The 24,618-nt window shown below is 42.5% G+C and overlaps 1 protein-coding gene across 1 annotated transcript in view; it reads left to right on the forward strand.

Moving 5' to 3' along the window:
* phf5a (PHD finger protein 5A) overlaps positions 1–24,618 on the forward strand; it is a 42,873-nt gene that overhangs the window by 10,105 nt on the left and 8,150 nt on the right. Inside the window, exon 2 of the mRNA XM_043679884.1 lies at positions 5,704–5,727. Within this exon, the coding sequence (XP_043535819.1) occupies positions 5,704–5,727 (24 nt within the window). The remainder of the gene's footprint in view (positions 1–5,703; positions 5,728–24,618) is intronic.

The following is a 24,618-nucleotide window of genomic DNA, read 5'->3' on the forward strand; positions in this document are numbered from 1 at the left end:
ACCTTTAACCGTTTCAAGACATCCAGCACTTCCTCCTCTGTAATCTGGACATTTTGCAAGATGTCACCATCTATTTCCCTACTGTCTATATCTTCCACATCCTTTTCCACAGTAAATACTGATGCAAAATATTCATTTAGTATCTCCCCCATTTTCTGTGGCTCCACACAAAGGCCGCCTTGCTGATCTTTGAGGGATCCCGAGTTACTCTTTTGTCCTTAATATATTTGTGAAAACATTTTGGATTCTCCTTAATTCTATTTGCCAAAGCTATCTCATGTCCCCGTTTTGGCTTCCTGATTTCCCTCTTAAGTATACTCCTACTTTCTTTGTACTCTTCTAAGGACTCACTCGATCTATCCTGTCTATACCTGACATATTCTTCCTTCTTTTTCTTAACCAAACCCTCAATTTCTTTAGTCATCCAGCATTCCCTTTCACCCTGACAGGAATATACTTTCTCTGGATTCTTGATATCTCATTTCTAAATGCTTCCCATTTTCCAGCTGTCCCATTACCTGCGAAATCTGCCTCCAATCAGCTTTTGAAAGTTCTTGCCTAATACCGTCAAAATTGGCCTTTTTCCAATTTAGAACTTCAACTTTTAGATCTGGCCTATACCTTTTCCATCACTATTTTAAATCTAATAGAATTATGGTTGCTGGCCCCCAAGTGCTCCCCCACTGACACCTCAGTCACTTGCCATGCCTTATTTCCCAAGAGTAGGTCAAGTTTTGCACCTTCTCTCGCAGGTACATCCACATACTGAATCAGAAAATTGTCTTCTACGCACTTAAGAAATATTTCTTTTGCAGGAAGAGTAGAAAAGCAGCATATGGTTTAAACAGAGTTTGCAGAACTTGAAGACACAGGGGGGATTTGGGGCCCTGGTACATGACCCTGAGAAAGCTAGTATGCAGGTACAGCAAGTGATTTAGGAAAGGAAAAGGAATGTCACATTTCAAGGGACCTTGAGTACAAAAGTAGGGATGTTTTAATCAGTTGTATGAGGCAATGGTAAGATCGCACTGAGAGTACTGTGTACAATTTTGGTCATCTCATTTAAAAATTGCATACTTGCCTTAGAAGCATCCAAAGAAGGTTCACTGGAATGGGGCAACTATCTTAATTGGACAGATTGGGTGCATATTCATTGGTACCTCAAAGAATCGTAATCGTATGAAACATAAGATCTTAAGAGAACTTGACAGAGTAAATGCAGAAAGAATGTTTTTCCTTGTAAGACAAGAGAGATGAGAACTAAGGGAACATTATAAAAATAGGTTTCCCATTGAGGATGGAGATGAGAATTTATTTTGTGTTTTGGCGTGTGGAATTCTCTCCCTCAGAGGGTGGTAGAAGCAAGGTCAATTAATAAATATTTTGTACGGGAGAGGTAACTATATATTTTATTGATAAGGGAGTCAAAACGTGTTGTGAGTTCAGGCCTACATTCCATCCAATTTTTTTCTCTTGTACATGAAATTTCAAGGTCCATAAATTGTACTGACTTCTGAAACTGCAAGTCAGTGCTGAGAACGGCATTGCTAAACCAATCAGTCAACATGGGCCGAGAGGGAACATCAGTTGACTCCAAAGATGTGCAGCTCATTGGATTTGCCATGCTAAATTGCCACATAGTGTCCAGGGATGTGCAGGCTTGGGGGTTGGCCATGGGAAATGCAGGGTTACAGGGATAGAGTAAAGGGGGTGGGTCTGAGTGGGATGGTCTTCGGGGGGGGGGGGGGGGGGCTCAGTATGTACCAAATAGCCTGCTTCTACACTGCAGGGATTCTATGAGACGCTTAGCACCGGGTCATCCATGATCTTATCGAGGAGGCAAATGACCATGCTCGAATATCAAAGGTCAATCCTTGACCAATACAAATCAGGGCAGGACTTAATGGGACATCTAATGGTGAGATCCTGGGGGTGTTGCCGAACAGAGACCTTGGGGTGCAGGTTCATAGTTCCCTGAAGGTGGAATCACAGGTAGACAATGTAATGAAGGAGGCATTTGGTATGCGCTTGCCTTTATTGGTCAGAGTCAAGAGAGTGATGCTGGAAACGCACAGCAGTTGAGGCAGCATCCTCATTTCCGGCATAAGCCCTGCATCAGGAATGAGGCTTGTTGGTGGGGGGGAGGGGGGAAGCTGAGAGGTAAATGGGAGGGTGGGGTTGGATGGGAGAGGAAGGTGGCTTGGAATGCAATCGGTAGATGAAGGTGGGGATGAAAGTGATAGGTCAGAGAGGAGGGTGGAGCAGATAGGTGGTAAGAAAGATGGACAGGTAGGACAGTTCAATAGGGTGGTGCCGAGTTGGAAGGTTGGATCTGGGATAAAGTGGAGGGGAAACGAAAAAAACTGGTGAAATCCACATTGATCCCATGTGGTTGCAGGGTCCCGAGGCGGAAGATGAGGTGTTCTTCCTCCAGGTGTCAGGTGGTTAGGGATTGACAATGGAGGAGGCCCAAGACCTGTATGTCCTTGGTGGAATGGGGGGGGGAGGAGTTGAAATGTTCAGCCACAGGGTGTTGGGGTTGGTTGGTGTGGGTGTCCCAGAGATGTTCTCTGAAATGATCCACAGGTTGGTGTCCTGTCTCCCCAATGTAGAGGAGACCACATTAGATGCAATGGATACAGCAGGTTTCATGTTATCTTCCACTTCCTGCACCTTTGCCCCTGAACCCCACCCCTCCAATTGCAGCAAGGACAGATCCCACCCCCCGCCCCTCCCCGCCTATCCCCCAGTTCCCAGTCCTAACCTTCAACCCCATTAACTTCCAGATAAATCACATCATTTTCCGCCACCTAGAGATATATTCCCCCCCCACACCCGTATCTGCATTTGAGAGACTGGTCCCTCTGCGACTCCCTTGTCAGATCCATGCCCCCCCCACCAGCCTGCACCCCACTCTTGGCACCTTCCCCTGCCAATGCAAGAAGTGCAAAACTGTACCCACACCTTCCCCATTACCTCCATCCAAGGCCCCAAAAGATCCTTCCCCATCCGACTGAAATTTACATGTACTTCAACACACATCATCTACTGCACCCATCGCACCTGATGTGGTCTCCTCTCCACCGGGGAAACAAGATGCCAACTTGTAGATCATTTCAGAGAACATCTCTGGGACACCTGCACCAACCAACCCCACCACCCCATGGCCGAACACTTCAACTCCCCCTCCCACTCCACCAAGAACACGCAAGTCCTAAGCTGCCTCCATTGCCGATCCCTAACTATCCAGCCTGGAGGAAGAACCCCTCACCTTCCACCTTGGGATCCTGCAACCACACGGGATCAATGGCGATTTCACCAGTCTGCTCACTTCCCCTAGCCCCACTTTATCCCAGTCGCAAGCCTCCAACACCTCTCTGCCCTCTTGACCTGACCATTTCTCTTCCCACCTTTCTGCTCCACCCTCCTCACCAAACCCTCACCATATTCCCCTCACCTTCATCGACCTATCACATTCCCAGTGAACTTCGCCCCAGCCCCACCCCACTCCCGTTTATCTCAACACCCTGGCCCCCAAGCGTCATTCCTGATGAAGACCTTATGCCCGAAATGTCGATCCTCCTACTCCTCGGATGCTCCCGGACCTGCTGTGCTTTTCCAGCGCCTCACTCTTGACTCTGATCTCCAGCATCTGCTGTCCTCACTTTCTTACCTTTATCGATCAGAGCATTGAGTTACAGGAGTTGGGAGATCAAGCTGCGGCTGCATAGGACATTGGTTCAGCCACTTTTGGAATATTGCATTCGATTCTTGTCTCCCTGCTACAGAAAAGATTTTGTGCAACTTGAAAGAGTTCAGTAAAGATTTGCAAGGATGTTGCCAGGTTTGGAGGTTTTGAGCTACAGGGAGATGCTGAATAGGTTGTGGCTGTTTTCCCTGGAGCATCAGCGGCTGAGGGGTGACCTTCGAGGTTTATAAAATTGGGAGGCGAATGGAATGGGTGAATAGTTAAGGTCTTTTCCCTGGGGTGGGGTAGTCCAGAACTACAGGGCAGAGGCTTAAGGTGAGATGGAAAAGGTTTAAAAGGGACCTAAGGGGCAACATTTTCACGCAGAGGGTGGTGCGTGTGTGGAATGAGCTGCCAGAGGAAGTGATGGAGGCTGGTACAATGACAGCATTTAAAAGGCATCAGGATGGGTATATGAATAGGAAGGAATTAGAGGGATATGGACCAAATGCTGGCAATTGGGACTAGATTAATTTAAGATATCTGGTCAACATGGACGAGTTGTTCCAAAGGGTCTGTTTCTATACTGTATAGCTCCATGATTTAAGGTCATTAAATTTTCCAAGGCTCTGGGTAGAAGCAGTGGGGTGGGGCTAATTGGATAGCTCTTACAAAGACCTTCACTGGCATGACGGGCTGAATGTCTTGTGTTGCATCATCCCCAGGGGTAGGTTGAGTCATTGCCGCCTTCACAGTTTTCTTGGAATGCAATGTACTTGTACTTTGTTCTTTGGGTTCTGGTGGAAAGAATAATTGACACGTTGTCCTTGTGCACCATTTGGAACAGTGACTGTCAAGGAGAAAATGGAGATGCTTTCTTCAATGGGTGTCTCTCTTTGCTGGAAAGTGAAGAATTCTTAATGAGCTTGCTTCCCTGCAAGCAGTAACTTTTATCTAGTCTGCCACTCTCTTTATAAAACCATGTTATGTAGCGTATGTGTTTTGAACGGTTTTGCTCATTAAATAAACTGACGAAAATTAGATGCCAAGCCAAAGGAGACAATAAGATGATTAACTAATAGCTTGTTGGAAGAACTGGATTTTTAGAGTGTTGCAGGATGGCTAAACATTTCTGGGATGGAGTTGTAAAATGCAAGACAGCTGAAAGCACAGGTGCTAACTTTGATGTGAAGCAGAAGGGATACAATAAGAGGCAAAAGCAATGGAGATCTGGGAATTGTGGGGCTGGAAGAGTAATGGAGGGATTTAATTGGTGGAAACTTCTATCTGCTTTCTGTGCCCTGCCTTATTATAGAAGCATTTAGCCAACTTTAGAGTTAAATCTCTGCCATTCTAATGGAATGGACCCCAGTGTTATAGTGAATGGCAGAAATTTTCCCCAGGATAAGGTGTTCCATTTGTATTTTAACGTCTCTTACACCAGTGATCTATATGTAACATAGCATGGGATAAACTTTCTACATGAGTTGTCACCATCAGTTACATAAGCAAATAGAAACAAGGAAGAAAGGAGACCAAATCCTCAGGTTGAGACAGAGCAACCCAATGTGACTGTCCTTCCAACTGTGGCCTTTTCAGAATAACACTGACGATAGTGTTATTGATTGCTCTGTCTCAACCTTAGGATTTGGTCTCCTTCCTTCCTTGTTTCTATTTGCTTATGTAACTGATGGTGACAACTCATGTAGAAAGTTTACCCCATGCTATGTTACATATAGATCACTGAGGTAAGAGAAGTTAAAATACAAATGGAACACCTTATTCTGGGGAAAATTTCTGCCATTCACTATTTGCATTGATGTAAATAAGTGCAGAGTAGGAATATTCTCTCTTCACTCCCTGCATGCTCCCTCAGTTGCCTGACTGAACTTGTATCCTCGAGAAAATGTCCCTGATACATTTCTCTAACAGTCTTGCCAAAAGAAAATCCAATTATATTGCCAAGTGCTTATCACTATCTGACTTGACTTATTTTTTTTCCCTTTCTTTTGCAGCTATTGGGCGATTGTGTGAGAAATGTAAGTATTTTTTGTGCCTTGATTTTCTTTTTATTTTGTTACCATTTTTCTTTTTTTGCAGTCTGCTGTTCCTCTGCATGTTTTTGCCTAATTGGACACATTGGCAAGTGGGTGACTGGGTCTTTATGGCTCCTAATGAGTTTGTTTCTCAAACTGCAGGAGAGGACAAAGTGCGCAGAAAGCAAAAGGCACAGCTTCACATTCCAGGTCGCTGATCTGGCATAAACCTGCTGAAAGTTTGTGACTGTCATCGGTGACCCAAATCATGAGCTGTTAACAGTTAGGTCTGTTTTTAAAAAAAGTTAAAATTCTCTTTTCAAGAGAATAATAGAAAACAATCTAATGAGTCTCATTATTGGTTCATTACCCCCTTCATAGAAAAATGTACTGTATTCGTTTTGAATGTGGCAAATGTCTGTGGGGTGTGGGAAGATTTCCAACATATCCTGAGGGAATGAAATGTGCTGATGTGTTGCTTTTTAATGAATGGGTCAGATTTTACAGCCACAGAAACACTTAGATACTCTCAAATACACTGTATTTAATTATCTTTCCAACTCCCCCTTATCACAACCAAAAGTCCCAGCTTTCAATTATAAAAGCCCTAAACATTGTGGCTGTTCTCAGTGTTCCCATCGCTTCAGTCCCCAGGCAGCCCTGTCCTTTGTCCCTACTGTGTTTTTTGTTCAAGGAACCTATATTACACTGTACATCATGACCCTGTCACTCCTCACCAGGTCTGGCATTGCATCTTTTCTAAACGCCACTGCACAATTTGCCTAGCCCTGTTTGTAATGTCTTAATCCTCTGCCCCCGTTTCCTATGTTCTTACCCTGCATCCCACCTCGTTTCCCTAAATAATGGGATAGAGTTGATGTAAAGAAAGGTAGAGAATCCAGCACCAAAGCAATTGGAAAGTGGGCAAGAAGCAGAGGAGCAATTGCAAGAAGAGATTTATTAATGTAACTGGCTCCATAATACAATCTGTCTCTTGTGATCTTCACCATGCTCTTCCTACAGTGTTGCTGTCTGAAACTCTCTTGCTGTATTTGTTTGCTAGCAGCTTGAGTTTTACAGTTCACAAATTCCAGTAGTCCAAATTTTTAGTACCCACACCTTAGATTATACAGAGCCCGGTTTTACCTGTTGCTCTTTTGTTTATCACCCACAATGCCCATATTCCTCCCTGTTGATGTCAAGGTCCTCATCCTTGGTTCCATATTTATTTCTATCTTTTTCTTTCGCTCTTGCTCTCTCTGTCTCTTCTCCCTTTGCCTTTTCCTATTGATAAGGTGAAAATGAAGAAACATTTCATATGGCTGTTACCTTGGAACTGTTTTTCTCCTTGCCAAATTATTTTGGTGTCATAGTCGCCATCTTGATGTTGACTCTCAAGAGCACGTAAGATAATGAATGCAGGTGCAACCAATGATGGCCACATCTCCAGAATAAGGATGTTTTGGGGACGGGATAAAAGGAAATAGGGCACATAAGCAGAGGAGCAAAGAGTTTAGTCAGTGAGGGGCACTTAATAGTCAGCTTTGAGCTAGGCATTCATAAGTTGTGATGACCTCTAACACAGTCAGTGACAGGAACTCTTGAAAACACTGCAGATCTCAGGCTTGCTCCTCAATCTCTGGTCTCCTGTGCATCCTCCATGACCCTTCTCTACCATAAGTAGCAGTACTCTAATCGAAAGGCCTAGCTGCCCTATCCCTCCCCTTTGTTTCATCATGCAGCAACTTCAAAACCTACCTGCTTTACTGTGCTCGTATCTGCCTTCCCTAACACTTCCTAATGTTGATGTCGTCTCAGCATTTACCCTGCAAAGCCCCCTCTGCATCTTCATATGTTCCTCTTTCTCTTCACCCTCCCAACCTTGTACCCCCTTGCTTCAGTAAAACATTGTCTGCTTTTATTAACATTTTCTACTAAAAGTAAATCATTTCTTTTGCATGATTTTGTGCATCCTGGTTTTCCTGAGTTGATTTATTAAAATGCTTTTTTTAAAAAATGCCCCAATCCAATGCTGCTTCACTACCCCTGCTTGAATGAAGTCCTATTTAAAAAAAATTTATTCCACTCATTCTTTATTTATGGTGTTAATTACATTTTTTGGATAACGTGTATGTGCTCTTTTAGCTGAGGCTGCAAACAGCGGAGTTTGCTCAACATTTTCTTCCCCCTCCCACAGTGAGTTGCAGCTCTAGCTGAAACTTGGTACTGCACTTTTTAAAAAACTATCGTCAAGTCCTGTTACTTATTTCTCAGGGATAAACAAATGACCGGGACTGTACAGTTAATGTTTCGAAATAAAATAGCACAGGATGATTACTTATTTACGACTGCTACTTTCAACTGTCTGTGGAGTATCCTTATCTATCATTCCTCTTGGTGTGTTTTGGCATTGTCATGGGACTTCACTATTGGCTTCTTTTTTATTCCTGCTTATCTACCTGCCACCTGTCTGGCCCATGTCACTTCCAATTGAAATTGTACTGATAGCTCATTGCTTGAGTGGGGGAGGGGCAGGAAATTGCAATTGAACACTGACAGCCGATGAATAGGAAGCGCTGTGGCAGATGAACCTCAAATTGGACAAGTGTGAGATTACCTGCTTTGAAGCTTAAAAGATCAAGCAGAATGTTTTCCGAAAGCTGATTTGGGAGCCCAGCAAACATCATTTAATACTTACATTTACAGAGAAAATAGGCATAGGAATAGGCCATTTGGCCCTTCGAGCCTGCACCACTGTCCAATACGATCATGGCTAATCATGCAACTTCAGTATCCCACTCCCACTTTCTCTCCGTACCCCTTGATTCCCTTAGCCACATCTAGCTTCCTCTTGAATGTATCTAGCAAATTGGGCCCAGCAGCTTTTTGATTAGATTTCCCTACAGTGTGGGAATAGGCCATTCAGCCCAACAGGTCCACAACAAACCTCCGAAGAGTAATCCACCCAGACCCATTTCCCTCTGACTAAAACACCTAACGCTATGGGCAATTTAGCATGGCCAATTCACCTGACCTGCACATCTTTCGATTGTGGAGGAAACCAGAGCAACCAGAGGAAACCCACGCAGACGTTGGGAGAATGTGCAAACTCTACACAAGACAGTTACCCAAGGCTTGAATCGAATCTGGGTCACTGAGGCAGCAGTGCTAACCACTGAGTCACTGTGCCACCCTCTTTGTGGTCAAGAATTCCACAGGTTTGTTGGGCAGATCCCTAATATAAGTTAGAAAGCTAGTGTGCCATGGCCTTTATTTCCAGAGGTCACTGGATCACACAGGGAGGATGTTGTACTGAACTTTAGTCAAGCTCGGGGAGACAACTTAAATAGTGATTATATCACTGGTCTAGCAATCCAGAGGCACAGAGTAATGCTCTGGCAGACCTGGGTTCAAATTCCACAACAGCAGCTGCTGGATTTTACATTCAATCAATAAGGGATGTAAAGTCAGCCATCTGTATTGGTGAATGAAATGACCATTGTGCCATAAATGCCCATCAGGTTCATTGTCCTTCAGAGAAGGAAATCTACCATCCTTACCCATTCTGGCCTGGATGTGACATCAGACCAATGTGATTGACTATTAATTGACTATGACAACTTCAGAGGGCAAGAGTTAAAGGGGGGAGAAAAATGATTTGCCATACTGCATTCAGTTTTTGGCAACAGGAAGGGTATAGTGGCCTTGGCGATGATGCATCACATTCAGACCAGAATGAAAGAAGCCAAGAGTGTCTAATTATGAGAACAGATTGGGTAAGGTTGGCTTTTAATCTTCTGAGTATCAGACAGTCGATGTTTTAAACATGAAAATCATTTTTGGAGAATAAATTGAGAGAAACTGCTTCCTCTGACAGAGAAACTAAGAATGAGGCAAAGCACTTTTGAAATTAAAGCTGGACCATTTTAAGAGGGGAATCCAGAAGTGCTTTTCATTGCAAGACCAATAGAAATATGGAATGTCCAACCTCAGACATGAATACTGGGTCAATTGAAGAGTGCACAACTGAGACTGAGAGGTGAGGTATCAGATTATGGACTTGTGGTTCAGAATGGCATTTTTTTTTTTAAATGGTGAAACAAGACTGGAAAGACCATGCTGGGAAATTGTGAGGGGCATACTGGAAGTTTTGTAACAGTCAGATTAGAGTAAGTAATTTATGTTAAAAGTTTGGGCCAACACTTAATGTTTTATTGTCCTTCAGCTAAACGTCAAAGAGACTCAATCCACCCTGTTCGATTATTTAGCTGAATGTTGAAAACTTTACTGATCAATTTTTAACTAAATAGGATGCTACCGTGAAATATTGGCCAAATGTCATCAATCAGTAGCACACACAATAGGGCGCAGTTGTGTTGATAATAGATAATTGATATAATACTCATGGTACATCCGCACTGAATTACTTCGTACTTGAAAAGTGAGGTTGTGCTGTGTAGCTGCAAGTCTTTTTCTTTGGACCCAAGTTGCATTTTGTAAGATTGACTGACTGGTGCTTCTTGCCAAGTGTTGTCCCATAGGAAGTGGCACGTTCTCCGGTACATTACTGAAGTGATTGTACCAAGTAATCTTGACTGTTGGCATGAGTGCAAAAAGCCACAGCTCAACCTGGCCCATATCTTCATACCTGCTTATCAGTGCGCACAGATGCACAATCCTGGTTCATGGCATTGAGATTGAGAGTTAGCATTCTATTACTGCTGTCACTCTGACTAAAGATCATTGCTGCATTGTAATTGGATTTATTTAATGTACTGATTGAGCCAATTTCAGCCTTCAAGTGAAGCAGTGTCTTTTGAATTTGTATTGCTATTATAAATTCCTGTGCCCATATCTGTAAGAATATTTTTGAGTGAACTAGTTCATGGCACCCTCCCGTCTATGCTGCAATGATTCCATGTGACATAGATGGCACTGACAGGGTTTACAGCTGAATTTATAGTACTGCGAGTGGACAGTTAGTAGATGCAGACACTTTTGAAATCCTATAGGTTATAGCAAAAATCTCATTTGTTCTTGTGCAGACTATCTTAATGTGTGGTTGTTTTCTATCACCAGATAACTGTCGTTTGTGATTTTTTTAAAAATGTTATTCATGGGTTGTGGGTGTTGCTGGCTAAACTGGGATTCATGCCAATCCATAATTCTTTAGAAGATGATAATGAGCTGTCGTCTTGAAAAACTGCAGTCATGTGATCTAGATACACCTAGAGTGCTGTTCTGAAGGGAGTTCTGGGACTTTGACCCATTGACAGTGAAGTAATGGCAACCTACTTCCAATGTGTGTGGTTAAGGGGGAAACATGCAGGTGGTCCCTTATGTCTCTTACCCTAGTCTTGGTTTTGGAAGGTGCTGTCTAAGGATTCTTTGTGAGATGTTACAGATGTTATGAAACTCTCAGTTAGCACATGGGTGCAGCAGCTACTCAGGAAGGTTAATCGAATGTTGGCCCTTATTTTAAGGGAGTTGGAGTATAATGAGGGAAGTCTCACTGCATATGTACGAGGGGCAGGTGAGACCACATCTGGAGTAGTATGGGCAGTTTGGTCCCCTTATTTAAGTTAAAATATTGTTTTTGTTGGAGATAGTTCAGAGAAGGTTCATTAGGATGATCTCTGGTGTGAAGTGATTGTCTTATAAGCAAGAGTTGAACAGATTGCAACTTGACTCATTGCAGTTTAGAAGAATGAGAGGTGATCTCATTGAAACATGTAGCCATTTCTCTGTATCTGCGAGGGCTACATTACTGCGAATCTTTGCAAATAACAAAATTTAAGATGCAGAGCTTATTTAAAGGTATGTTAAAAATCACAGGTATGTGATTTTTGTTTCTTATGTTTTAATGCAGATAGGCAAATTTGTGATTTTTGAGGATGCAGCAGATTTACTGTATAGGATTCTTTAGGGGCTTCACAGAGTAATTGTTGAGAGGCTGTTACTCCTCATGGGAGAGTTTAGAATCACAGGGCATAGTCTTAGAATAAAGGTGCACCAATTCAAGACTGAACTGAGGAATTTTCTTGAGGTTTGATGGTCTTTGGAACTCATTACCATGGAGAGCTGTGGGGTCAGAGTCTAGATTAGATTAGATTCCCCTTCAACCCAACAAGTCCACACCGACCCTTCGAAGAGTAACCCACCCAGACCCATTTCCCTCTGACTAATGCACCTAATGCTATGGGCAATTTAGAATGGCCAATTCACCTAACCTGCACATTTTTGGACTGTTGGAGGAAACCGGAGCACCAGAGGAAACCCACGCAGACACGGAGAGAACGTGCAAACTCCACACAGTCAGTTGCCCGAGGTCGGAATTGAACCTGGGTCCCTGGTGCTGTGAGGCAGCAGTGCTCACCACTGAGCCACCGTACTGTCCTTTTGTGCATTTAAGGCTTATGCAGCTCGACCCTTGGGTTAGATAGAGGGTTAAGGGGAACGGCCAGAAAAGTAGACGAGAGTTGTGTCAGAACCACAATGATCCTATTGAATGGTGGAGCAGGCTCAGGACCTCCTGGTCCTGTAGTGTATCTTGGAGATGGTGCTCACTGCATGTCGGTGGTGGAGAGTGGGAATGTTCAAGATTTTAGATGAGGTGCCAATCAAATGAGCTGCTTTGTCCAAATCTTATCAAGCTTGGAGTATTGTTGAATGTGTACTCAACCAGGCAAGTGGACAGTATTCCAGGCGTGTGTTTTTTGATGAGGACACAAGGGTTAATGATCTGCTTTTCTTTGAGTTACAATTGAAAAGACAATATCTGTGTACAACTAAGTAGTCCCCCGTACCCATGGGGATATGTTCAAAGAAGCCCGAAACCATGGATAGGAGCAAACCCACTCATTTAAATGGGAAATTTACCTTCCCAGCAGCCGCTGGTCCCTGGTTCTAGAATGTTCCCTGTAATGTTTTTGGGTTATGGTAAACCACAGGTAACTGAAACTGCAGTAGCAGGACCCACAGATATGGGAGGGGTCACCCTGTATACTGTTATTTTACACCAGTGCACCCTTCATTTTGATTGGTCCCATACTGTGGAACTCCATTCCTCTGTCTTCCTCTCCTGTTTTAAGATATTCCTGAAAACTAACATCTTTCACTGAATTTTTAGGTGTGACGTAGAGGGTATTGCTCTTAGCATCAAGTCAGGAAGATGTGGCTTCAAATTCCACTCTGGGACCTAAGTATGCAAGTCAAAAGTTGACACTCCAATGGCTTTACTGAGAGTGTGCTTCACAGTTGGGGTACTGTCTTTTGGTGCGATGTTAAACTGCAGCGCTATCTTCACTTTTGGGTGGATGTAAAAGATCTCCCATTGGGAAGAAGAAAGGGGGTTATTCACCCTGTGTCCACATAAGTATGAATCCCTTCATATTACAAAAACAGATTATTTGATCATTTATCACGTCGCTATTTGTGGGATCTTACTGTGAGCTAATTGACTGCTACATTTCCTAGATTACAGCAGCGTATACACTTCAAAGAGTACTTCATTTAGTGTAAAGTGCTTTGGGGTATCCTGTCGTCATCAAAGACCTATACGAATGCAATTCATTTCCTGATGCCTTTGATCATCTGCACTAATCTCTAATGAAGCCTAATGTTGCATTTAATCTGAACATTTCTTGAAGCATAATGAGAAGCTTTACTATGCTGTCGAACACTTTCCCATAGCTGGTAACTTCATGCCGTTCCTGGTAGCATCACTGAGTGGATGTGACCACTGGAGTAATCATGACCTCAAGAAAGTCAAAAGAACTGTATGTTAGCCGTGAATGGTTTTATTTTTGTTTTCTAGTTCCCTGTCTTTTCTGGCTCCTCTCGCTTTCCTCATCAGGCATAGCTAGGACCAGGAAGCATCTTTTTGCAGAGTTCAAAACCAGGGTACATCTTTCATTCTCCACATGGTAATTTTGAATTTTGTTTTGTTAAATACTTGTCCCAATTTCCTCATAGAATGAAAGATTTTTTTTTCCAACCTTAAGTACCTTTTCTGGGTGTACCCCTCCTGACACTTGTATTACATACTGAGTAGGGGAAAGTTAATGATAGGCTTAAACCCTCCATTGCTTTCTGTGAATACCAGAGCAAGGAGAGAGAGGAAAGGGCGTGCATTTTTATCGAACCTGTGTGGCCTCGACCTACCAAAGCATTTTAAGTCAACGAAGTACTTTGGAGCTGTAGACACTAATGTAATGTCAGAAATGCAGCAATCAATGTATGCATGGCGATGAGAATGAAAGAACATTCCTTTTATCTTTTGGTTGAGTGTTAATTATTGGTCAGGGATTAGCTTCACTTTTGTTAACAGCTGGTTCATCAGTGAAATAAAAGTAGGAAACACTGAATAGATCTGGCAGCTTTTACAGAGAGAGAGTTAATATTTCTGGTATCTCATTTGAGTTCGCTGCACTGTCTCACCAACTGTCTGATCTCCAGTAAATAGTTGACGGAAGGCATTGCAGAGTTACTCAGTCCTGTCCTGCCCTGAGTTGCATTCACGAGTGTGTGATTTCAAGTGGGAGCCAAGGCTACTTTTTTATTTCCTCAGCTCGATATTGATCTTTGTTAGAAAACTAACTCCACTGCCCTTTGCTTAACTTGACTTAGTGTGTGGTCTGTTCACTTACAGGTCTGTCTTTCACGTTTTGTTTTGCATGGAAATGCACATGATGTTTTACAGGCAAGAACTTGCAATTTGGCCTGTGCTGAACCTTCCAGGTCGCATGAAACCGATCGGAACCTTTCTGACCTGTTAGTGCTTATGTATGGATGATTGGTTGTTATTTTACTAACTCTTCCAATGTTCCGCCTATTAGTTCGACATCCACTCTTTAGCTGGTGAGACCTTTCATTGCCATACTGCTGGGAGATACCGGCTATCAGATGAAATCTTAAACCAAGGCCCTGTTTATTCTCCCCAGTATACAGAAAAATGTCATTTGAAGACTTGCAGGAAAGTTCTTCAGGCCTCCTGCGTAACATTTGGCCCAAACCATCAGGTCTTCAAAAAAAAACACACTGATTATCTGGTCAGTCATCTTATTCTGTTTGTGGAACCTAACTGTGTGCAAATTGTGTGCTTGTATTTTCGAGTAATTTATTGGCTGTGAAGTGCATTAGGCTGTCATGAGGATGTAAAGGGTACAGTATAAATGTAAGTTTGTCCTTCCTCCCTCCCTCCCTCCCTCCCTCATTGTCTAAAGAAATGGGCTGGCAATCTCTTTTAGCTTCTCTGTGTTTGACTGTTTGATGGTGAGTGAGTGTTTCAGTTTCCCTTATTGTCCAGAGCATGGAGGGAGGCAAACATTCTGAAAATTGGACCAAGAAAGTATTATTATGTTTTTGTGATGCATTGCAAGTCACTAGCATTTGGCGAACAAAAACAAAACTTCATTCAAGCTAGCAGTGTTCTTGTTTTTCTAAGTTCCGTCATCTAATTACTACACAGAAAGCTTGATTCACTGGTTCCTGTACCACCGCCAGATAGATTACCATTTCTCTTGACGGATGCAATTGAAGCTCAGGCTGACTTTGTGGAAAATCTGGGCTATGTTCCACTGTTATAGCATCAATCTGTGGGGATTGAGTCTGTCCCTTGAGTAAATGTTCCTTTTAGAAATTGGCTGGCAAACAGTCTGCCTGGCACCAGGGAGTGGGTATATGTGCCATGGGAATCCAGGCTCTGAAGATGGTCCCACAAGCAATGGATACAGTCGGGCTCTTTTTATTCTGTTTTTGCTTTTAGTGGCTGCAAAATCTGACCTGAGTTAGATTGGACTGTACCATTTCCTCCGCATCCCTTGTATCTTCTATCAGCCATTGGCTCTGTTCCCATCTCATGCTGCAACCCCTGACCCCTCAAACTACTGATGCAGATACTGTACAGCTTTCTGTCTGTCAAACTCAAGGTCGTTTTCATTTTTGTAGACTGCCCCGCCACTCCCCGTTCTCCTATTCTGTTATCTCTGTCTGTGAATCATTCCCCTCGCACCTACATTTGCCAACTGTTTTTATCCCTTCACCTCATAAACAGCAGCCAGCCATTATCCCATGCTCTCTAGTGTAGTGAAAGCAGCTGTACAAACCCAAATATGTTCACATAGGACGACTTTGTAGATTTGTCTTCAGTGCAGCAATCTCCGGTAAATGAGGCAGAACTGGTCTGCTACAAGCTTCTGATCAGGTCGAGGGGAGTTAACCTTCTCAATTACCAACAGTGAAAGCTGCACAGGCAGTTATACAGGGACAAGATAAAATTTGGGGCGGGGGGGGGCAAATTCTAACCTTTTACATACCTGCCTTGTCTGTCTCACAGGTATGTTTTGAAGGACAAAAATAGAGGAAAATTACTGCAAAATGGAAGAGCAAAGTGCAATGGCAGTAAATATTGGCTGAAGTCCCTTGATTTTGTACAGTTCCCAATCATAAGGCTACATGACAAAGGAGTTAAAGGTAATGGACAGGAAAGTAGAGGCCACAATCTTATCAAATTGCAAAGCAGGCTCAAGTGGGTCAAATGACCTGCTCCTGCCCAAATTCGTATCTTCACTTATTAGAACGTGCGAGTCCGGGATGAAGTCAGCCCATTTCTACTTCCTTGTAAGTGCCATTTGTGCATTCAGGGAGTGTTGGTGAGAAATTTCTTGAGGCATCTTGTGGATTTTCAGAATGTACACATAGCAGATTTCTGAAAGTACAATTCACGAAAGCAATGTATGTGGAAATTACAATTGGCAGATGCACTCCAGATGCTGATCCCTGCAGGGCGCTGTATGTCAAAGGAAGAAAAGATGCGATTTTTGATGCTGTTCACATTTTCTGATTGACTGGAAAGCCTTCGGGGGCAATGTATTGCTTTTTGAACTGCTTTATGGATAAAAATGGTGGCCTCACCGCATCCAGGAATAAGATGAATGACTACTTAATTTTTCTGGTTGAGAGAAGAATGTTAACCAGAGCACCAGGCCCAGCTGCTCCGTGCTGTTTGGTTTTATACATCGACATGAATGGACTGAGTTTCTGATTAACCCCTGTTGACCAACATTACCCTTTGGGTGTTCACTAGTTTGAAAGATTGCAGGGTAGGAGGTAGAATATACAAGGAAAGAAACGTGAGTGTGCTGGGGACACTTGTCTGTTCTTTATGCTGATGGTGCTGCCATAGGAATTGCCTTTGACTCTAAGTCAGAGAATATAGATGCACAAAATAAGTGAACAGGAAAAAGCAAAGAAAAGCAGTATGCATCAAAATATATGGACCCACGGATACTCGCGCAAAGACATACAAGCATAACATGGTTAAGTCGTAACAGAAGTTGGTCAAATAGCTTTTTAATTTATTCACTTCTGGGATGTGGGTGTCACTGGCTGAGCCAGCATTTATTGCCCTGTCCCTAGAGAAAGTGAGGGTGAGCTGCCTTCTTGGGCTGACCCACAATGCCCTAAAGGAGGGAATTCCAGGATTTTGACCCAGTGACCGTGAAGGACTGGTGAGATATTTCCAAGTCAGGGATTTTGAGTGGCTTGGGGAACTTGCAGGGGGGTGGTGTTAACATATATCTGCTGCACTCCTTCTTGACGGAGGTGGTCGTGGTTTTGGAAGGTGCTGCCTGTGGATCTTTGAATTTCTGCAATGCATCTTGTAGGTAAGTACACACTGCTGCTGCTACTGAGGTAGTGAATGCTTGTGGATGTAGAACCAATCAAGGAGGCTGCTTTGTCCTGGATGATGTCAAGCTTCTTGTGTTGTTGAGGCTGCACTCATCCAGGCAATTGGGGAGTATCCATCACACTCCCGACTTGTGCTTTGTAGATGGTGGACAGGTACTGGGAGTCAGGAGGTATTACTTGCCGCAGTATTCATAGCCTCTGACCTGCTCTTGTAGCCAGAAGAGTCATTGATAAGAGATTATTGGAGTCAGTAAAGGAGAAATGAAAGGCATGTACTACATGAAGAATGTCTGAACGCCTGAAAGAGGTGAGGAATGAAGGTATTATCAGTGTAAAAACCTAATCTGTTAAGAGAGCAAGCTTTGTGGTTCTGGTTCTCTTGGAGAAGAGAAAGCAGCTTCCGGACCTCTGGCATAAGGCCGTTTGCAAGTACCATATTGTGACAAGGTCTTTTATATGGATATGTCATTTCTGGGGTTAAAACAAACAGAAATGCCACAGAAATAGGAAAGTGCCTCATCAGAAGAATTAGCTTTTAGTTTTCATCTGACGAAGCAGCTGACCAGTCTGTAATTCTGTCGGACATGCTCTCCAATTCTCTAGTGTTGTTTGTTTAGCAATACTGCTGATGGAAACAGCAGTACGCTGGATTGCTCTGGAAATCCTTGGAATGCAGCGATAGAAAATTTCACTCTTCAAGTGAAGGGGCTAATTTTAAAAAAAAAAATACATACATTGAAAGTTGGGAAACTGTCTAGCTGATTAATAGACCATTGAGAAACCACTAACACAACTTGCCCTTTTGTTTTCTCTGGATATGGAGACAAGCAGCTGATCTGCTCCGAGACCTCTGAAGTGCCGGAGTCTAATCTAGATTTAATCCATCAGTAACTGCAGGTAGTGATGCCCTGGTAACACGTTTTTGAGGTCAGGGTTTCAGCATTTTGACAGCCGAAATCTGCATCCTTCCACCCCATGTTTCTGGGTGGCCTTTGAATCAGGAAACTGTGGGGTCAGCCTCCACTCTGCAACCTATTGTCAAAAGTACTTTGATTAAGGTGAGATGTTAACCCAAACTTTCTTCTGCATTTTTGGCCAACATAAAATATATCATGGTAGTACTATGTTTAAAAAAAGTAGAGTTCTTATTGTTCTATCCACTGTTAATGCCATCAGCTAAGACATTAGCTGGAATTTATTGTTTGTGGGATCTTACTGTATGGAAATTGCCTCAGTTTGCGTACATAATATTGCTGCCTCTTTAGCTATGAAGAAATTCGGGCTGTCTTCAAGATATTTGGTGTGCTATGTGCCTTTCCTGTTCTTTTTCTGCGTGCCTGCTCTGACATGTTTGCAGCTTGCAAGTGGCCTGAGGCAGAAGCCCTATAGTAATGGTCCAGTCAGGCAGGTTGGAGGCTGGAATACAAATCTGATTAGTTGTTTCCATGGATGCTGGTTGCACTCGCTTGTAGTGAGAATAACATCTTTAAATACAAGAGAAGCACCTTGGAGAAATGGGGCTTATAATCCAGGGCAACATCAGAGTTGCAGAGAATGAGTTACAATTTGTGATTGGGCGATTGTACATTGCTCCTCAATTTATAAACTGTAAAAATCCAAAGGATGACTCAAGGCTATAACGAGTTAGTGAAGGCCCTGAGAAGTAATAGCAGCCAGTGCAATAAGTTTTGACTTAACCTAAGATTTAATGTAAATTAGCAGCAAGTTATTACAGTGCAGTTTGCACAAGTTGAGGAATCTGATTCAGTCTTCCAAGGAGCTGACATCATACGCAATGAACTGAATAGCCTCCTGTATCATCAACCGAGGGGCACGAGACCAGCTTAGAATTGCCTTTTGGAATTTCAGAGGAAGGAAAGAAAGTTATTGGAAGAAGCATGTTGCAACTTGGGGCTGATGTTGGACTTGTTGATTGGGTTGGTGTCCTTGAAGTGAATTGTTTCTAGTCTTCTTGAAATGGTTTAAAATTGAAAAATCTGAGTTTAATCAACTGATGGAATCAACCTTAAACATATAAAAACTGCATGTGCTGCAAATTGTCTTAAACATATGGGTGAAAATGGAATAGTGTAGGTTAGATGGGCTTCAGAATGTTCACAGGTCGATGCAACATCGAGGGCCAAAGGGCCTGTTCTGTGTGGTAATGTTCACAATGGTAGAGAGGGTTGGAATCACTAAGCAGGTCAGTCGCCACTTGTGGAGTAAGTAAATGAGTTAATGATTCTGCATGTTGGACTCTTTGCAAGCCCTTCATTAGTGCTGACATAGAATACTAACTTGTTCTTATTCTACACAGGCAGATTGACCTGTACTGCTTTTCTTCCATTCCTGTTCTTGTTGATATGCTTGAGTTCCCATTCCTGTTGTGAGCAGGGCAAATGCAGTAATGTCAGCAGTCTTTTAAATTTTGTGAAAAGTGGTTTATTTTTCAACTGAACAGAACAAGTAAATAATTTGCTCTAGTTACTGAGTTGACACTGCTGTGTGATTCCAGAGAATATCGAGGCATGACTTGTAGTAATTTTTGGTTTTTGGAAATATTCTTGCTATGAGGAAAGATAGCTGCAGAGATGCACCTAGTCTCTGAACTTCTTTTGCATGGAAAGGGTGGAGTGTCCCCTCCCTGCTGAATACGAACAGGGATAATTACAAGCTCAGAATGTTAGTCACAGCAGGTTGAGTGGAGTTGTGGCTTTGAAAATTGTGTGTGTGAATGTTGAGGAATGTTAAACCTTTTTATTTTATTTTCAATTACTATATCCCTGCCTGAAGTTGTCATGTCACCTTTGTGAACAAGTCTCAAATGTTTGGTTGTCTGTTCTACTTATATAGTTCTGTAGTCCCTTGTTTGACAGAGCAATGTCCTAAAGAGCTGCAGTCCAGATCAGTAGAGTACACATTTTCTCCTTTTCTCATCCCACTATTGCTGAATTCCTCAGCAGAGGCAAATACCCACCATCTCCTCAAGAGCACTTCGGAATGGGCAGTACTTATTGGTCTAGCCAGTGACTTTCATATGCATTAATATATGCAGTATAAACCCACTGGCATGTTCTCATCACCCGTTTCTTAACCGTCAGAATTGGGTAGCATGCTAGGTCTATCGACTCCTGTTTCTTTTTAATTTTGTGCTTGGCTGTTTCGATATCATTCACCTGAGTACGTAATCAAACTTGCCATGAGTAGCAATTCACGTTCCATTTGCGTTTCAGGGTCCATGATCATATTATCAAAAAAAATCTTTTTTTTTTAGTTTTTAAGCTGCTTCTACCATTTCTGCTTTACTGAGATCCTGAATTCAATAGGTTTACTTTGTATTCTGAAGTCATGTTGAAACAAATTATTAGTAGTGAGTGATCCTCCAGCCAGACCCACAGCTTTTCTGCCTTATCCCCAATTCAACATTAAAAGCAGCTGCTTTCTATTCTTAAGCTGTTTTTTCATTTCCTCTGCAAGTTTATCCCCCTACTTTAACTTCAGTCAAACGGAGTATTTCTTATTTGTTTAATAAGATACTCAAATGTGACGAGATCAGAATTTGAAAGTGTCAAGTAATAGGCCGCGGCTGTTCAGTGCAGCAGTCGGTCTTGCTGTATGTTTTGGAGGTGATCTGTATGGTTATATTCTGTCTTCAGGTGATCTCCATTCCCTTTTTGTTCACCACTCTGATTTGCTCACCTTCTCCACTGCAGAAAGTCAAAGACAGAGGTTGGTCAGTAAGCTCAGCACAGGCTTGCCACTGTCGCCCTTCAGCCTTAATGTCTTCAATAGTTCACTCTTTGTTTGCTAGAGAATGCGAATGTGTTGGAATGAAATTTGGGGCTGAGAGGGAGGTGGCAGTGTGGGTTGTAATCTGGCAAATAATTCACTGTCTTTTGTTTTTAGGAGGAGTCTCTGCCCTCTGTCTTATTAATTTTCCTTTTTTTAAATTTTTTTTTTAACCTGTTTTGACGTGTTGGTTCACACTTCTGGGGCAAGTGAGACTTGAGCCCGGGTCTTTCTGTGTGAACTATTGGACCTCGCCCTGTTCAGCTATATTCTCCAGTTTTCATTCAGATTTGACCAGTCTCTTTTCTGCCTGAGCTATTCACCCATTATTTATTTTGGAACAACAATTTTTATTTACAATGTGCCAAGGTGCTTCACAAAAGTATTCTAAAACCAGAATTTAGCACTGACCTATCTACAATGATAATGGGGCAGGTGGCCAAAGGTTTGGTCAATGAGGAAACACAAGTGTAAAAGCAAACCAATTTTGTGCTTCTTTCAGCCATTTTATGTTTTTAAAAAATCATGTTGATCTCTGTTTTTCTTTATCCATTTACAAATTATTTATACAGGTATGTGTAATGTCCCACCCTGCTTTCTCTTAATTCTTTCCCTTTTGAATTGCTGTTGTCTGTCATTCCAGCCCTGACAGGTTCTCTACACATTGGTGACTCATCTGTACTCAGCACAGATGTTGACCAACCTGATTTGTTTCCAGTTTATTCTGATTTTGTTTCTAGTGAGTCTGTCGTTGCCTGTTTCTGTTTTGTTACCTTTTTGAACATAGACACCACATTTAGCCTGTTTGCATCGAGGGATTCCTGCAGAATTATTCAATGTTTGGATATGCTCTCAGCCTGTTGCCCTGGGATATTATCTTTGCAGATTTTTGAGCCTGAAAATGTTGTTGATAATGATTTTGGCTGGCTGCTGAGAACAGGTTGCTCATGTCTTTCCCATTGGAAGTTATAACTCAGAATGTTGGTTAACTTGTGCTCATTGTGCATTTGTAAGTGAAGGGTGGCCTCAGCTAAAAGGAGACTGATGGATAAGCTAATGCAAGTTAAGATTATAGAAAGGTTTGCTAGGTTATGCATAGGCAAGATGTTTCCACTGTAGGTGAGACCAGGCCATAAATGTAAATTAACTACTAATAAATCCACTAAAAAATCAGGAGAAACCTTTTACCCAGAGTATGGTGGGAATGTGAGTCTCACCGCTACATGGAGTTGTTGAGGCAAATAGAATCGACACATTCAAGGAGAGGCTGGTGAAACGCATCTTGCAGGGTGGGGGGTTTGTGATGAAGTAAATGTTGATGGGTTTCAGTGAAGAGGAGTGGGAGGAGACTGATGTGGAACATGGACACCAGCACTGACCTTCTGGAACAAGTTGCCTGTTTGTTTAGTAAATAGCCCGGTTGTTCAATGGGAATTTCTCACCAACCACAGGGCTGGGTGGCTCTGATGACGCGAATTCAAATAAACGTCACACGCACGTAAATATACTTTTATATTTATGTAAGACTTGCACACCACAGCAACCAGGGATATAAAGTAAACATAATTATCAAAAGCACTCACTTTTGTCATTTTGCCAACGTGTGCACAAAAATGTTCACATGTTGTGTAAATGTGCATATTGAGTTTCTGTACTAACAAATCGTGGCAATAGTTCAATTTTTTCTAATCAGCAATTGAATTATAGTGCCATAGCAGAATACTAAGAAAACTCCATGCATTACATTACCTATTCCACCTTGATTTCTACATTCAGCATCAACCCTTTGACTATAGAATAAGCTTAGCTCTGTGATCATATTCAGCTCCTGGTCAAAGGATCTTTGTTTCAACCCTCCAGCACAGAGTTTGAGCAGATAATCTACAACAACTAGCATTTTTATAGCTCCTTTTGCCATTAGCAAATAATCCAAGGCTCTTTGCAGAAATCTAGCAAAATGAGAATTGCCACCAAGCCAGAGATGACAGTATTGGGGGCAGCAAGTGACGAAGTATTTGGTCAAATATGGTAGGTTTTACAGAAAGAAGAAAGGGAGGGCAGACAAAGAAAGCACATGGTGAGGACAGTGCAGGAAAGAGAGAGAGAGAAAACCTGCACAGTTACCGCCTTTGCTGTTTGAATTCATGTATTGCTGGACGTTGGAGTGCATCTGGGAAAATTAACAAAGTGAAATTCACAACTAATCTTGGAGGAACTGTTGGGCGAAGTTCACAGCACAGAATCAGATAAGTTCATTGTTGTTTTAAGTCTGTCCAATAGAAAGGCTGCAGTAGTGGGTACAATGGATTCTTTCTTGATTATATGTTTTTTTAGAGATAAGTCTCTTCATTAAACTTAAAATATAAGCCATAGCTATTAATTGAACCTAGAGCAGTGGTTGTAGAGGAATAAGAGGGTGTTATTTTCTGGGTCTGTAGATTGTGAAGGAGCAAAAATGGCCTTTGCAGTGATATGTACTTCTTGTCAGATGTGGGAGTTTAAAGAGAGTTTAAGGGTTACTGCGGATTATATCTGCCATATATGCTGTTGGATGCGAATCTTATCAGATCGAGTGGATCGGTTGGAGAGACAGATAGAAGCGATGAGGAATTTGCAACAGCAACAGTATATGATGGATGGCAGTTATAGGAAGGGGGGCAGTCTCAGATACAGTCACATAGATGGGTTAACTCCAGGAAGGGTAAGAGAGGTAGGCAGCTAGAGCAGGAGTCTTTTGTGGATATACCCATTTCAATCAGTTATGCTGTTTTGGAAAATGTAGGGGTGATGGATTCTCAGGGGAACGTAGCATGAACAGCCAAGTTGGTATTGAGACTGGCTCTAATGCAACGAGGGGTACGTCGGCTTCCAATAGATCAATTGTTTAGGGATTCTGTAGTCCGAGGTACAGACAGACGTTTCTGTGGCCAGCAGAAAAAAAGCAGAATGGTGTGTTGTTTCCCTGGTACCAGGAGAAAGTGAGGTCTGCAGACGCTGGAGATCAAAGCTGAAACTTTATTGCTGGAACAGCACAGCAGGTCAGGCAGCATCTAGGGAACAGAAGATTCGACGTTTCGGGCACATGCCCTTCTTCAGGAATGAGCAGAGAGTGTTCAGCAGGAGAAGATAAAAGGTAGGGAGGAGGGACTTGGAGGAGGGGAGTTGGAAATGTGATAGGTGGAAAGAGGTAAAGGTGAAGGTGATAGGTCGGAGTAGGGTGGAGGCGGAGAGGGCAAGAAGAAGACTGCAGGCTTTGGAGAGTCAGGAGAAGAGTCACTCATTGCAGGATTTCCAACATCTGACTTGGTCTTGTATCCATGTATTTATGTGACTAGCCCATTTCAGTTTCTGTTCAATGGTAACCTCCAGGTTATCAGTCAATACTGAGGAATTCAGTTCTGCTAATGGCATTGA

Source organism: Chiloscyllium plagiosum, chromosome 39, assembly GCF_004010195.1.
Source record: "Chiloscyllium plagiosum isolate BGI_BamShark_2017 chromosome 39, ASM401019v2, whole genome shotgun sequence".
NCBI lineage: Eukaryota > Metazoa > Chordata > Chondrichthyes > Orectolobiformes > Hemiscylliidae > Chiloscyllium > Chiloscyllium plagiosum.